Below are 13,659 nucleotides of genomic sequence, written 5' to 3' on the forward strand. Positions count from 1 at the left end.
AGGAACAATGCCAATATAGACAGACCCATGTTATCAACAGTTGTTGTTGTTCAGTCGTGTGTAACTCTTTGTGACCCCATTTGAGGTTTTCTTGGCAAAGATACTGGAGTGGTTTGCCATTTCCTTCTCTAGCTCATTTCACAGATGAGGAAACTGAGGCAAACAACATTAAGTGACATGTCCAGGGTCACATAGCCAGTAAGGCTAGATTTGAATTCAGATGAGTCTTCCTGACTCCAGGCCTGTTGCTCTATCTACTGTACCACATAGGTGCCCCAATTATTGCTATCACTGAGTTTATCATACAAAAGAATTGAGCACAGCACCTAGAGCACTGTTCCGCATGCATAATTTAATCAGACTCAAAGGATTAATAAGTACGTGTTGGAATTAACAGTGTGACAATAATTACCTATTTTTATAATACTTTAATGTTTTCAAAGCATTTTCCTCACATCATCCCTGCCTTTGAGATAGGTAGGGAAAGTATTATTATCCCCAATTAACAGATGAGAAAACCGAGGCTTACATAGGTTAAATGCTTTGCCAATGGTTATAGAATTAATAAGAGTTTGAACTAAGATTCTATGCCACATTTCCTGCCTCCAAATTCAATACTCTTTCCCTCTATATTAATGAATGAAAATTCTCCTTACTCAGAGCTAAGAGGCAGAAGTAGCCTTGATTAAAACCTAGAATTCATCCAACCATTTGATCTGTGAGAAATCAGTTAATCTGGGCCTATTTGTGCCAGGCGGACAAGTGGGTAAGGAGCAGGAATTACAGAAAGTAGATATTCTGCATGAGCAAGTTAAAAACAACCAATATCAACAGTTCCAAAGTTTGCTCTCTGCAGCAGCAGTGTTAATGCATGTTGGCTACTGGGTGGTGGGAGATGGAGGGTAGAAAGGAGATAGGAGAAAGAATAAAGAATCCTGAATCCTGTCCCTTTCTCTCTTAGCTTTTCTCAACTCATAGAAATGCTTCTCAAGGCCAGGCACAGAGAATGGATGGGGCCTCTCTGGCCCCCTGGGGTCAAGGTCAAGACCAGGTCTGGGTCTGAGGACCACACCACCAGGAGTCAATTTTGCCCAGAAGGCCTTATTTCAGGACCCTCTGCTTACAGTTCTGATGTTCCATCTAATTACCAAGGCTCCTTTTGCTAATATGCTCATTAGTGGCACTGAGGATGTGTGATCATCACAAGCAGTGCTGTTAAATTTGCACTAAGAATGGTAGCTGGAGCTGTAATTCGTTTTTGAAATCTGTGAGTGAGAAGAAATTCACACCCACTGATAAACACTTGAATTTCTACTGCTTTGTTCTTTTCTCTGTAAAGTCCATATTTATTTGAATCTAGTGTTCGCCACCCCACTACATGTACCCCAAATTAAAAGGGAATAGGAACACAGTCAAAGAAAAAAGGGCTAGATTCAATGATCTCTAAAGTCTTTGTTCAGTTCTAAAATTTATTATTTTAATTGCTTGAATCTGAGGACCAGGAAGATACTTCTCAGAGATGGTCTTAACGGAAGAAGCCTGTCTCCTCTAAAGCAGCAGAGCTAAGGAAATGTTAATGAGTGACCTGCAATTTGCTTTTCCCCCACAGACTAAAGACCAAGGAAATGTCACAACATGCCCCTAGGTACCAAAACTCAAATTTGAGAGCATTCCTCATCTCCATTCATTGGCAGACCCTATTCTGTTTCTTGCACTCCATTCACGGTATGGTGCAATTTAATCTCCTGACTCAGATGGGGGCATCCAGATTCTTATCTGGATTTTTACCAGGACTGGGTGTTTTGAAAGCTTTCATTAGCTGAGGAACCTGAGACTTTGTGTACACTCAACAGAGATAGCTCCGGTACACACAGAAACCAATGGGAAAGTGGAAGGACTCAAGTCTCAGGCTAGTTTGTTTTGCTGCCTCTGGCTAAACAATCCTCTCTGTATCCTGTTGTAAGCTAGGATTTAACAGAGGCAATTACTTTCCCACCACCTTGACTCCTGGCTTTGTATAATCTTAAATTGAGTTGAAAGGGCTCTTAGTGAATTTTTAGTCTAATCCTTAATTGAGGTCCCAGAGGCGAATTATAGATTTAGGGCTAGAAGAGACCTTAGAGATCATTGAATCCATTTTACAGATGAGAAAACTGAGACCTAGCGAAATTAAGTGACTTACTCAGGATTATACAGCAAGTAGGTCTGAATTGGGATTTGAACTCAGGTCTTCCTAACTCCAAGTCCAGGGCTCTATCCATTAAAGTCAGTGGTGTCATACTCTAAATAGAAAGGGGGTAGTAGAGGGGAGCCATTAATTACACAAAGATCCTTGCAGGGGCATATTAACTTAGTTTTTAAACGCAATGCTATGTTTTATTGTATTTTGTTTATTTTATTTAATATTTCCCAATTCCATTTTAATCTGATTCTGGGAACACTGGCTGGAGTGTTGCTGGCCACAAGCAGCCATTGGGCTCGTGTTTGATACCTCTGTGCTAAACCACTTGTGCTAAGAGAATTGCTCCAGTTCACTTGGTAAATTAATAGCTCCAGGGGTTCTAGAAGTCCCTGACATCGCGGCTAATGTTCTTTTCCCTACATCTGCTTTCCAATTATGAAAGACCTCCAAGAGGCAGCCTACTATAGAGGGGAAATGTGCTGGCTTTACAGTCGGGGCCTGAATCCTAACCCTACTGTCATTCCCTGCCGATGTGGCTTTGGGCAAATCCTCTCTGAGCCTCAGTTTCCTCATCTGTTAAATACGGAAGATTGGACCAGACGGCCTCTACGTTCTTTTACTGCTATAAATTTATGATGATATGCCCTCTTGAGCAAAGCATCCCAGGCCCGGCTCTAAGTCCATATGGGGAATGTCCTTCGAGGCGAGCAGGTTCCGCTCTGTCCCTGCCTGGGGTGGGCTTGCTGCTCTTCCCCATCCACAGCCCTGCGGTTCCAGCCCCTAGCGCAGCCTGGGCAAGTAAGAAGGGAATCTCCAAGCTCCTCGCGCCGCGCACGTGCACGCTGCCAGGCAGCCCCAGAGCCTCCTTGTGCGCGTGCGCGGGGAATGAGCCGGAGGAACACCTCGAAACTCCGCCGCCGGCGAGACAGCGAATGGAACAGCAGAAGGAGCGCGCGCCCCACGAGGGGTAACGGACGCTGCACGGCTCGAGTCCCCGCCGCTAACCCCCCCCTCGGGAGGAACCAGCCTCCGCCCCAGGCCCTTGGCAGGAGGGGGGCACCCCAGCATCCCTACCTGCACACAAGGGGTGTCCCCCCGGGTCTCTGCGTCCCCACAAGAAGAGTGGGGGCGGGGGGGGTTCCCTGCTTTCCCACATACAGAGTCCCCTGAAGGGGATCTCAACTTCCCTACAAAGGGGGTGGGGGGTCACGCTTCCCCACAAGGAGAGTGGGGGGGCACTGCTTCCCCAAAGGGCAGCCTCGGGGGAGAATCTCTGCATGTCTACAAGGGTATAGGGGGAGAGGTCTGTTTCCTCCCAAGGGGAGCCCGTGGGGATCTCTTACTTCCTCACAAGGGGAACCCCTGGGAGAGTCTGTGCTTCCCCTGGGGAAGGATGTCCCCTGGGGGACAGGTCTCTGCTTCTCTGAAAGGGGAATATGAGTCTTTCCACCAAAGAGGACTCCCCCCATCTCTGCTTTCATACAAGGGGAGTCCCCTGGGTGTCTCTGCTTCCTCACAAGGGGAATCCCTGAGGGGGCTTCTGCTTTCACACAAGGGGAATCCCCCTGAGAGTGATTCCCTATCTCTATTTGCCACATAGAGAAGCACTGAGGTCTCCTCCCTTTCATACCAAGGGAGTTCCATGTTCCCAGAGTCTCAGATTCCAGAAAAGGAAGCTTCCTAGCAAGAAGGAATCTGTTACACTCAACTCCTTTGAATCCATCCAAATTTCCATTAGCAAAAGGTACCATTCCTTCTTGCCACAGACTGGCTTCCCTTTTGGAAACTTCTGCTCCTAGCAGTCTTCAGAGGGTCCCTCTCTGAAGCGAGAGAAAGTCTGTCCTCTCTCCAGTGGTTCTGAGTGGAGCCACTAAGTGACTTTACATCATTTGTAAGTATATCTGAATCTTCTGGTCTCTACTACCTGGCATTTCTTGGCATAGGGTGTAATTAGCATGAGTAAGGGACTTCAGTTATCACTGGTTCTTTTCTCAGCAGGACAGTCAAGGAAAAGGAATGGTACCCAACTCACGTGCAGCTGACGATCCTTAGGGCTCAGAATCTACCTGCCAAAGGACGCTCTGGGTTCAGCAATGCCTATGTGATCATCCGGCTCCAGAAAGAGAAATATATGACCTCAGTGGTGCATCATAACCTGAGCCCTGAGTGGAAAGAGGATTGCATCCTTCGGTTGCCGGGTAAACTGGATATTTTGGAGGATCCTAACCTCATCTTAACAGTCAAGCATCATTCACAGTGGTTCGCAGACCAGTTCCTGGGCCAGATATCCATTTCTCTGAAGCAGCTTTTCCAAGACAAAACCAAGAGGAACAATGAGTGAGCAGAGTTGGCTTTTCCCACACAATTGAGGGATTCTCAAACACTTCAGGACAGATTCAGGATTTCTGAACTCTTCCTTCATTCTGCTGAAGCAGGCAGCAGGAGGGAGTAAGGGTAGCAGATGAATAGACAGGGATGCATCATCATGTCAAAGTCACTATCCTCTGCAGGGGTGTCAGTCTAGGATGAAGACCTTGTGAATTAGTAGGGCTATCCCTCTAGAATAAATTAATCTTTCTCATCAACTCTCCCCTCCAAAGGTAAAATGGACATTTTATATCAAGGGTCCCCTAGTATGCATGGCTGCTTTAAGTAAAAATCACAAAATATTAAACCACATCAGTCTCTTGGACCCATGAATCTTTTACCCTTCCTTGAAGGCTCGAAGCTATAATCCCTTTAGAAAATGACTATATGATCCTAGCAATGGGAAAATATTTAAATAAAACCAAGAAAGCAATTTAAGGAATGATTTTCCAACTTGTGAATTATTAGGCCCTTGCCTAACTTCCCTGCTGCTAGCTACCCACTAACAATTTCTCCACCAGATGAAATTCAATTGAGTCTACCATTATCTAAGCTGGTAGAAGGTTAAATGAGGAAAGAAGCTGAAATTATCAGCTTTAATGAAATGTTTAGACTACAGATTCACAAGTTTCAGTTTCCCATTACCATGGGTAACCAAGAATGGGCTATAAATATTACTGGGAATACACTTGAACAATAGAGGGGGAAAAACAACATAAAAATTGCATTTTTAGTGAAGGGAGAATCTTAAGGAGAGGAAAATGAGAGAAGGGATCATGCCATTGAAAAGGGTGAAACAAAGAAATTAGTGGAAGGAGGAACATAGATTCCTGGTGATCAAGGTAGAGGAAAGAAAAGGAGTAACTGAGGCTTGTTACTTCTAGAACTTTTCTTTAAGAATGCCTTTGGGTAAAGGGAGACTAAAAAGGATAGTTTAGCACATCAATTATTTCTTTAATCTCTGATTAAGTTCAATTTCTATAGGACCACTTGGTATGAGGGAATCTTTTGTTGAACAACATGCTAATCATTTCCTTTAAACCAGGGAAACACGTTAACCAAGATGGAGAATGTGTTTGGTAGCAGACCCAAAACATAGAAGGGAAATGGAAATAAAAGAGGAATCTGGGTTTTGTGAAGCTAGGAGGAAATTCTATTTTAGCTGCCTGAGAAAAGATTCATTTTATGTGTAGGGTAAGATTTCAGTGGCTGTGGTATCACTGGCATAGTATGTGGGCAGTTCCTAAAGTGGCAGAAACCAAAGTAGGGTAGCATAGCTGTGCAGGCTTCCAGTGACTTCTTGGGAATTTCTTTCATGTAGGTGGTTCACCTTGCAGTCCAAAAGCAAGAAGACCAACAAGTACCTTGGGCATCTACAACTCAGTATTCAGTTCATGGAGATTTCAGGCCAGGACAGGGAGCCAGTTTTTCCAAGAGACAGTGGGTCATGGGCATCCTTTGGCAAACTGCACAGCAGATTAATGAATAAGAGAAGCAAGATTTATAAAGCAAATCCTTTTCCTATGGTAAGTAAGAATCTGTGTCTCCTGACATTTTTGTTTTCTAATCTTTTCAGTTTTCCTCTTGTTTTTAAAGAACCTGTTACACATTAATCTCTTAAGAATGATATGATTCTTGGGGGCAGCTGGGGGGGGCAGCTAGGTGGCGCAGTGGATAGAGCACCGGCCCTGGAGTCAGGAGGACCTGAGTTCAAATTCGGCCTCAGACACTTAATACTTAGTAGCAGTATGACCCTGGGCAAGTCACTTAACCCCATTGCCTAGCCCCCCCCCCAAAATGATATGATTCTGACCAGTATCAAGGTAAATTGAAATATGGAAGGGCCTGCTCTTTAAAGCCACAGTATAGGGATTATGGGGATGTGGCAGTTAGTCTTAAGCAGCCCCTAAATCACTGCAACATTAATCCTCATATACAGGGACAGAATTTCTTTTAGTACCAAAATTTGAGTAAATTTCAGTTAATAGTTGCTAGGATTCCAGATCCCTCATCCTTGAGGCTAATTAATTTGCCAGATTTCAGCTTAGGAACCTGCCAGATGGTTATGAAATAGTACCTCACGTGAAACTATAGGGTTTTCACATCTACACGATCCATTACCCTTTGTTTGTTCCTTGTTTCCAGCCCAGTATTGGTGACTACAGCTATGTTAATGAATCAGAGAAGGCATCAATTACTGCCCCTAGTTCTTCAGGATACACATTTCCAGCTAGAGGTAAGTTGTTATTGAGAGGATTGGAAGAGAACAGTAATTTGATAAGAACTGAACTTAACCTTAGGTTAGTGGTTTACTGCTTCTTCCCTGCCACTTCCATACCATCCCTTTGCTTCTATCATTCAGTAACCTTTTCACCATTGAAGTTTATTCCATCAGTCTATATATCACCCTATCCAAATCCTTGTTACAGTCATCTGTTGACCCTTAGGTCATTCCTCCTCCTTTCTCAAAGGAGTTCAGTACAAGTCTTCCTCTCTACCTTAATCCCTACCTACTTACTTGAGGTTGTGAATATAAATATTGATGCCCCCTCAAAAACCCTGGCCTTCTAGTTCAACAACCTCCTCAGCTCTCATGACTTACACCTTTACTCCACTGCCACCACACACAGAGATACCCTTGGTCTCATCCTCAGCTGACAGATCTACCTCTGTGATCTAGAACTCTCAGATTCCTCTCTACTGTCACAAACTCTTTTCATTCCATCTTTCCCTCTGCTTTGCTTCTCTTAATCCTTTTCTGTGCTCTCACCAACTAGTCCATCTACTTCATCCCTACCTACTTTTCCAATTCATCCCCCCCCCATTCTATACACATTTCCCTCCCTTCCCATGCTTAACCCTATAGTTAGTTACCCAAGGACTTTGTGACTTCTTTACTCTCTTGTCTTTTTGGCTCTTATACCATACTCACCCCCAATCATGGATTACTCCTACCATGTGCCTTCTCTTTTCCTTCTTGTGCTGCACAGCACTAGTTGAGCCCCAGTACAAATTTATGTTAATCTAATCTCAACTAGGATCTCACTACTGCACAGCAATCCTTTCCTTATCTACTAACTCCTTTCCTACCGCCTGCAAACATGCTCAAATTTTCCCCATTATTAAAAAAATAAATCATTTAACCCTGCTATCCCTTCAAGTATCATTCTGTATCTTGCCTTCATCGAATTTCCTAGGAAAAAGTATCTACATTTGTTTCTACTTCCTTACTTTCCCATTTGCTTCTTAGCAATCTTATCCCATTACTACATTGAAATTACTTTCTCCCCAGTTGCCAGTGATCACTTTATTGCTAAATCTGATGGCCTTTTCTCAGTCTTAGCCTTTTACCTATTTGTAGCTTTTGGTACTATTGATCTACCTTCTTCCTCCTAAAAACTCCTCCTCTGGCATTCTTGATACTACTCTTACCTGGTTCTCCAGTTTGTCCTAGTGCTGCTCCCTCTCAGTCTCCTTTGCTGAGTCACTATTCATTTCCTGCTCCCTTGGGGGAGGAGGGGAGGATATCCACAAGGACCTGTCTTGGGCCTTCTTCTCTCTCCACATTTGTCTTGGTAGTGTTTTCATCAGCTTTCACAGGTTCAATGATCATCTCTGTAGAGATGACTCCCAAGTCTATATATCTACCCTAATTTCTATCCTGAGTTCCACATCATCAGATGCCTACTAGATATCCTGGATATCCCTTGGCCCTTCAAACTCAACATGTCCCAAATTGGATCTCTATCTTTGGAGAAGGGCCCTGAACTGACCTTTCCTCTAAAACTTCTTCCCTGTTTCTGTTGAGTGCACCTACATCCTCCCTTGTGATATCTTGGACTCATTGACTCTTTATTTTCTCTCACTTGTCATAGCTAGTCAGTTGACAAATCTTGTCAATTCTTTCTCCACAACATATCTCCCAAATTGGTCCCCTTCTTTCCTCTCATAAGGCCACCACCCTAGTTCAGGCCTTTATCACCTCTCAACTGGACTACTGCAGTCACCTCCTAATCGATCACCTTACTTGCAATCCTTTCCCTGCACAATCCATTCTCCACACAGTTGCCAACATAGTCTTTCTAAAGCACAGATCTCACCATGCCACTCCTTTGTTCAATAATTTTCAGTGGTCCCTGTTGCCTCTAGGATAAAGTAAAAACTCTAGTTTGGCATTCAAAGACTATCACAACCTGGCTCCAGTCTACCTTTCCCAGCTTATTTCATATCACTATTCATAAAGTATTCTCCAGTCTAGCCAAATAGTTATATTTGCTATTACCCAAACTTGGCATTTCATCTCCCACCTCTTTGTTATTGCATAGGCAATCCTCTATGCTAGCAATGCATTCCCTCCTCACTTTTGCCTCTTAGAATCCAAGACAGGCAAGATGCCACCTCTTAAGAGAAGCTTTTATGATCCCCCTGACTGGTAATTCTCCTCTCCCTCCCTCACCCACCAGTTATCTTATAGTTACCTCCCTGGGTATATTTTGTACTTCTGCAGTAGAATGTAAGTTCCGTAAGAGCAAGGTTTAATTTTTCTCTTTGTTTTTGTATCTCCCCACATCTAGTACACTGCATTGTCCATAGTAGGCATGTAATAAATGCTTTTTGTTTCTACAATGTTTTGCCATTGACAAACTATACTAACTTTGTGAGTTTTCAGAAAGTCTTTACTCCAAACCAGCTAACTTTGGAGTGGGTGAATTATTGCCTCTGGTTTTTCTGTGTTTCTTTCTTTCTTTTTTCTTTTTTCTTTTTGTTAAATCCACTAGCATCACCTGTTATGCTGGCCCTGGAAACAGATGTCAACACACAAGACAGTACTCAAGGCTTGGGGTTCAAACTTCATTCCTGCCAAGAGATATTCCAGGATTTAAATCAATGCACAGAAGGTATCAGTTCGATACCAAAGCATTCAAGTAGCTATCCAACCATGTCACCCTCCTTACTCCGGCTGCCACGCCAAGAGGCTCCAGACCTGGCCAGCAAGGCATTTACTCCATTCAGCAAAAAGAAATCAAGCCTCCCAAAGGAAAGGGACTGTGAAGACTTTTGGGAGATCTTTTCAGAGAACTTAGACTGTACATCCCAGAATAGTCTACATACTAACAAGACATATTGTTCATCTGCCCCTTCCTTCTCCCCAGTGCACCAGGTTCCCAAAGAGCCTGCTTCAAAGAAACAGCAAAGTTCGTCAAAGGGCTTACATAGTTGCTATGGTTCATGTCTTCGTTGTTTTGGTTTATTCCCTGATGCATGACTGTTCCTGCTGTAACAGCCTTTTTACTTACCAGCCTATGTTTAAAAAAAAACTTGACCCATATATACATGCTAAACATGTCTTTAAAATGCACCGTATTTCATGTAGAAGAAAATGTCTATTCCTTCCATCATCAGCCTACTGCTATTGATAGCTGATACAGGCTTAGTTCTGTATAAATTCTGGGCTCCTGACTCTACAGTTATCCCATATTACGGACTTAAGATGCACAACTACTAAAAAGAGTTTATTAACTTTCTGTCAGGGTTCTCCTCTCTGACTCCCTCTGTAGGGGAGAGATCAACTTAATGATTTCCCTAAAACACATTTAATTCTGTAATTCATTTATTAAGTAGTTATAGGGTGTAGAACACAATGCCGGTCGTTAAAAGTGATAAGTGTGTTTGATCTGGCATTCTAATGCCATGCAGGGGAAATAGGTAGGGGGTATTTTATGCATGCACAACCCTTTTGACTTTATGATAGGGATATATATGTACATATATATATGTAGCCTGCATGCATAGAGATCTAGAGCATGTTGTCAGAGAGACTATGGTCCTCAATAGTACTGTTCACAACTTGTGATTGAATAAAAAGGAGGACCTTCTCTGAGTGACTGTACTACCTTTGTGACCTTGGGTACATTACGTTACTTGTCCTCTCTGTGCCTCGGTTTCCTCATATTTAAAAAGGGCATTGATTAAAATAACATCTAGGATCTCTTCCAGCCCTAAATCTGTGATCCTGTGACTTTACCCAGATTTTTTTAGTGTATCATTTCATGGGGACACTTTACAATATGGTCATTTTTACTTTGTTTCTCTTCTAAAACTTGACAACAAATTTTCTTGGCCTACTGTACCAAAGACCAGTTCTGAGTCTCTGTAGCCTTACAGAGTTCCATAATATTGAGCCAGATCACACCCAGGAGCCAGCATTAGAAAGAAATTACACATTCTTTGTGAGTCACAGTGTAATTTTCGAACTGATTTACACTTAGCCTAGAAACATCCATTTCCTGTAGCCTAGACCAAAGGGGTTGAACATGCTGCTCCATGTGGCCTACAATGCTACAGAGTTCAAACCAAATTAAAGTGCAATTGGGAAATTTGACAAAATAAAAATACAATAAAACATCAATAATTTACATTTTAGAACTAAGTCCATGTGTACCAGCAAGGATCCTTATGTACAAGTTAGTGACTTCTTTTCTATTTGAGTTTGACACCACTACCTAGATCACTTTTCTAGGCCAAATCTACAGATAATACATCAAGGTTATAAACAAATATTAGTCACTGAATTTAGGTCCTTTGGCCCATTCTGTCCACAACAGGTTGTAAAAATGGTGCAATGACATGAAGTCTGCAAGGTTGAATTGAGAGTCCTACCAACCCTCATTTATGTCCAAATTGATTAAATCAGTGGTACATAACGTTATAATGGTACAAAATTTCATGAGGAATGACCTCTACTTTAGCAAGATGAAGAAAGGTATACTAGACCCTTTCAAGACTCCAGAGAACAGAGAACAATGTGTGGGTGTGACCTAACAGCCTTCCCCTAATTCTTATAATTCATTGGCTTATTCCTACGAAAATACAGATATTAATACAATGTGTTAATGCTTGGACAGCAGCAGGAAAAGAGGTAAATGTGATGATATGACAGAAATTTTCATGTATTACATTTCTAGAGTGAGCTCCCAAACATGGCAACTAAACTGGAAGGAGAGTCCAAGCTGGAAATAAGTTGGCTCACTTTGCTTTCCAGACCCTGCCTCTTAGTCTTATTGGCAGGAGATGTGGGAAATAAGCAAGTTATCCCTTCAACTCCTACACTGAATTTCCCATATGCTTTTACTCTACAGCCTTCAGAAAACAAACACAAAAAGCTTCTGGGATGTGGCTATCAGAAGCTAGTAAGGTCAGCATGTTCACTGTTCTGGGGTTCTTGGGGGTAAGAAGGAAGCTTAAAGGTTGAGAGAGACCGTCCAGTGCAAAAGGATTAAGACTTGTTCTTGGCCTCAAAGGGCAGAACTAGGAATAATTTACAATCCATATAGTACAGGCCCTTTGTTTTATAAATAGAAGTAACTTGACCAAAGTGAAGTGGGTGGTAAGTAGCAAACCCTAACTTTAAACCTAGTTCCTCTAAATCCAGTGTTTATACTAGGCCATATTGTATTCTGAATACCGAGCTGTTAACTTCTGCATTTCCTTCGTCCCACAAGAGTGACCTTCCAGAAGGCTCTTCTTTAATATGATCAGAAGCATATCTTTGAAAGTAAAAGCTAATATTTACAATAGGGAATACTAGAAGCTCTCCCAGCACAAATGAGCAAAGTAAGGATGTTCCCTCTCCTCACTATCATTTGACATAATTCTAGAAATGCTAGCTTTAGCAATAATACAAGAGAACAAAATTGAAGGTATAAATAATAGCAAAGAGGACCCTTGCAGATCACATAATGTACTTAGAAAACCACAGAGAATTGGTGAAGAAAGTAAGACTATTAACAGTTTGAATTAAGTACCAGGATACAAAATCCACAAAAATCATCAGCGTTTTCATGTGGTACTAACAAAAATAAATTCAAAATTACAAAATGCATAAAATAGAAGTTAATTTATTAACGGGAGACATAAATGCAACTAGAAAACGCTTTACAGAAGGGAAGACATAATTGAAGAGATAATATGCTCATGGTTGGAGTGTAGTAATATAATAAAAATGATACTATCTAAATCAATTTACTGATTCAGTGCTATACCAATCAAATTACCAGAGGGAAACTCTATAGAATTAGACAAAACAATAATTCATTTGGAGGAACGAAAGGTCTAGAATCCCAAGAAAAATCAGAAAAGTACTAAGAGAACATAGTATTAGTTGCATTCTAGGTCTCTAAACAATAGTTATTAAAACAATTTAGTAGTGGTTAAAAAACAGAAAAAAATCCATTAGAGAGGAACACATCCGAAAATCAAGAAAAAGGAGTAATTAAACATGGTACTGCAGTATTTGATAAACCTAGGTAGATGAATTACTTAGGGAGGGACTTCTTTTTTAAAGGGAACAGCTGAGAAAACTGGAAAGCAATTTGGCAGAAATCAGGTTTAGACCATCACTTTACCACATAGGTTCAAAATGGATATATAACCTGAATACAAAGGATATTATCATGAAAAAATTAGAGGAGAATGGGAAGGAAGTATCTTTTACTGCTATGGCTAGAGGAAGAACTCAATTTTTTAAAACTGTTATCTTTTGGTTTTTTTTACCTCCATTTTAAAATATAGCCTCTATCCCCTCCCCTCACACAGAGACTTATCCCCTATAACAAAAACAGAAGGAAAAAAGCAGTTAAAACTAAATCAAGTGTGTCTAATATTGCATGCAGTGTTGCATATCTCTAGTACCTACCTCTGCTGATGAGGGGAGGGAGATATATTTTTTTTCATCTCTTCTTCTGGGTCTAACTTTGTCATTATTTATGGTTGCTTTTTTAAATTTCCATTTCCATCATTTAAGTCATTGTAATGTTTTTAGTTCTGCTTACTTAGCATCAATTCACATAAGTCTTCCCATGCTTCTCTGAATCCTTAATATTTTTCTTTTAAAAATTTATTTCTGTTCTGAACTTACCAAACACTAAATAAAATGGGCATTTATATATACATAGTAGAATAGAAAAAGAGGATTGAACATGAAATTGCAGATCTCTATTTACAACTTGCTTTTCTTTTTAAGGATATTAATAAGTTTTTACTTGTAGCTTTCAAAGCTGTCCTGCTTGTCTATATTTCTTTACGGCCTTTTCTGCATTAAAAAAAAAAAA

General features: G+C 41.3%; 1 protein-coding gene across 1 annotated transcript; it reads left to right on the plus strand.

Moving 5' to 3' along the window:
* The first annotated feature begins 3,114 nt into the window (after positions 1-3,114).
* On the plus strand, positions 3,115-9,815 carry LOC114046694 (rab11 family-interacting protein 1-like). The gene is made up of 5 exons (XM_027867117.1): positions 3,115-3,149; positions 4,178-4,519; positions 5,871-6,075; positions 6,695-6,785; positions 9,328-9,815. Exons 1-5 carry the CDS (start codon positions 3,115-3,117, stop codon positions 9,813-9,815), a joined length of 1,161 nt encoding a protein of 386 aa, XP_027722918.1.
* The last annotated feature ends 3,844 nt before the right edge of the window (positions 9,816-13,659 follow it).

This window comes from Vombatus ursinus, unplaced genomic scaffold, assembly GCF_900497805.2.
Source record: "Vombatus ursinus unplaced genomic scaffold, bare-nosed wombat genome assembly UNPS02014785.1, whole genome shotgun sequence".
Classification (NCBI taxonomy): domain Eukaryota; kingdom Metazoa; phylum Chordata; class Mammalia; order Diprotodontia; family Vombatidae; genus Vombatus; species Vombatus ursinus.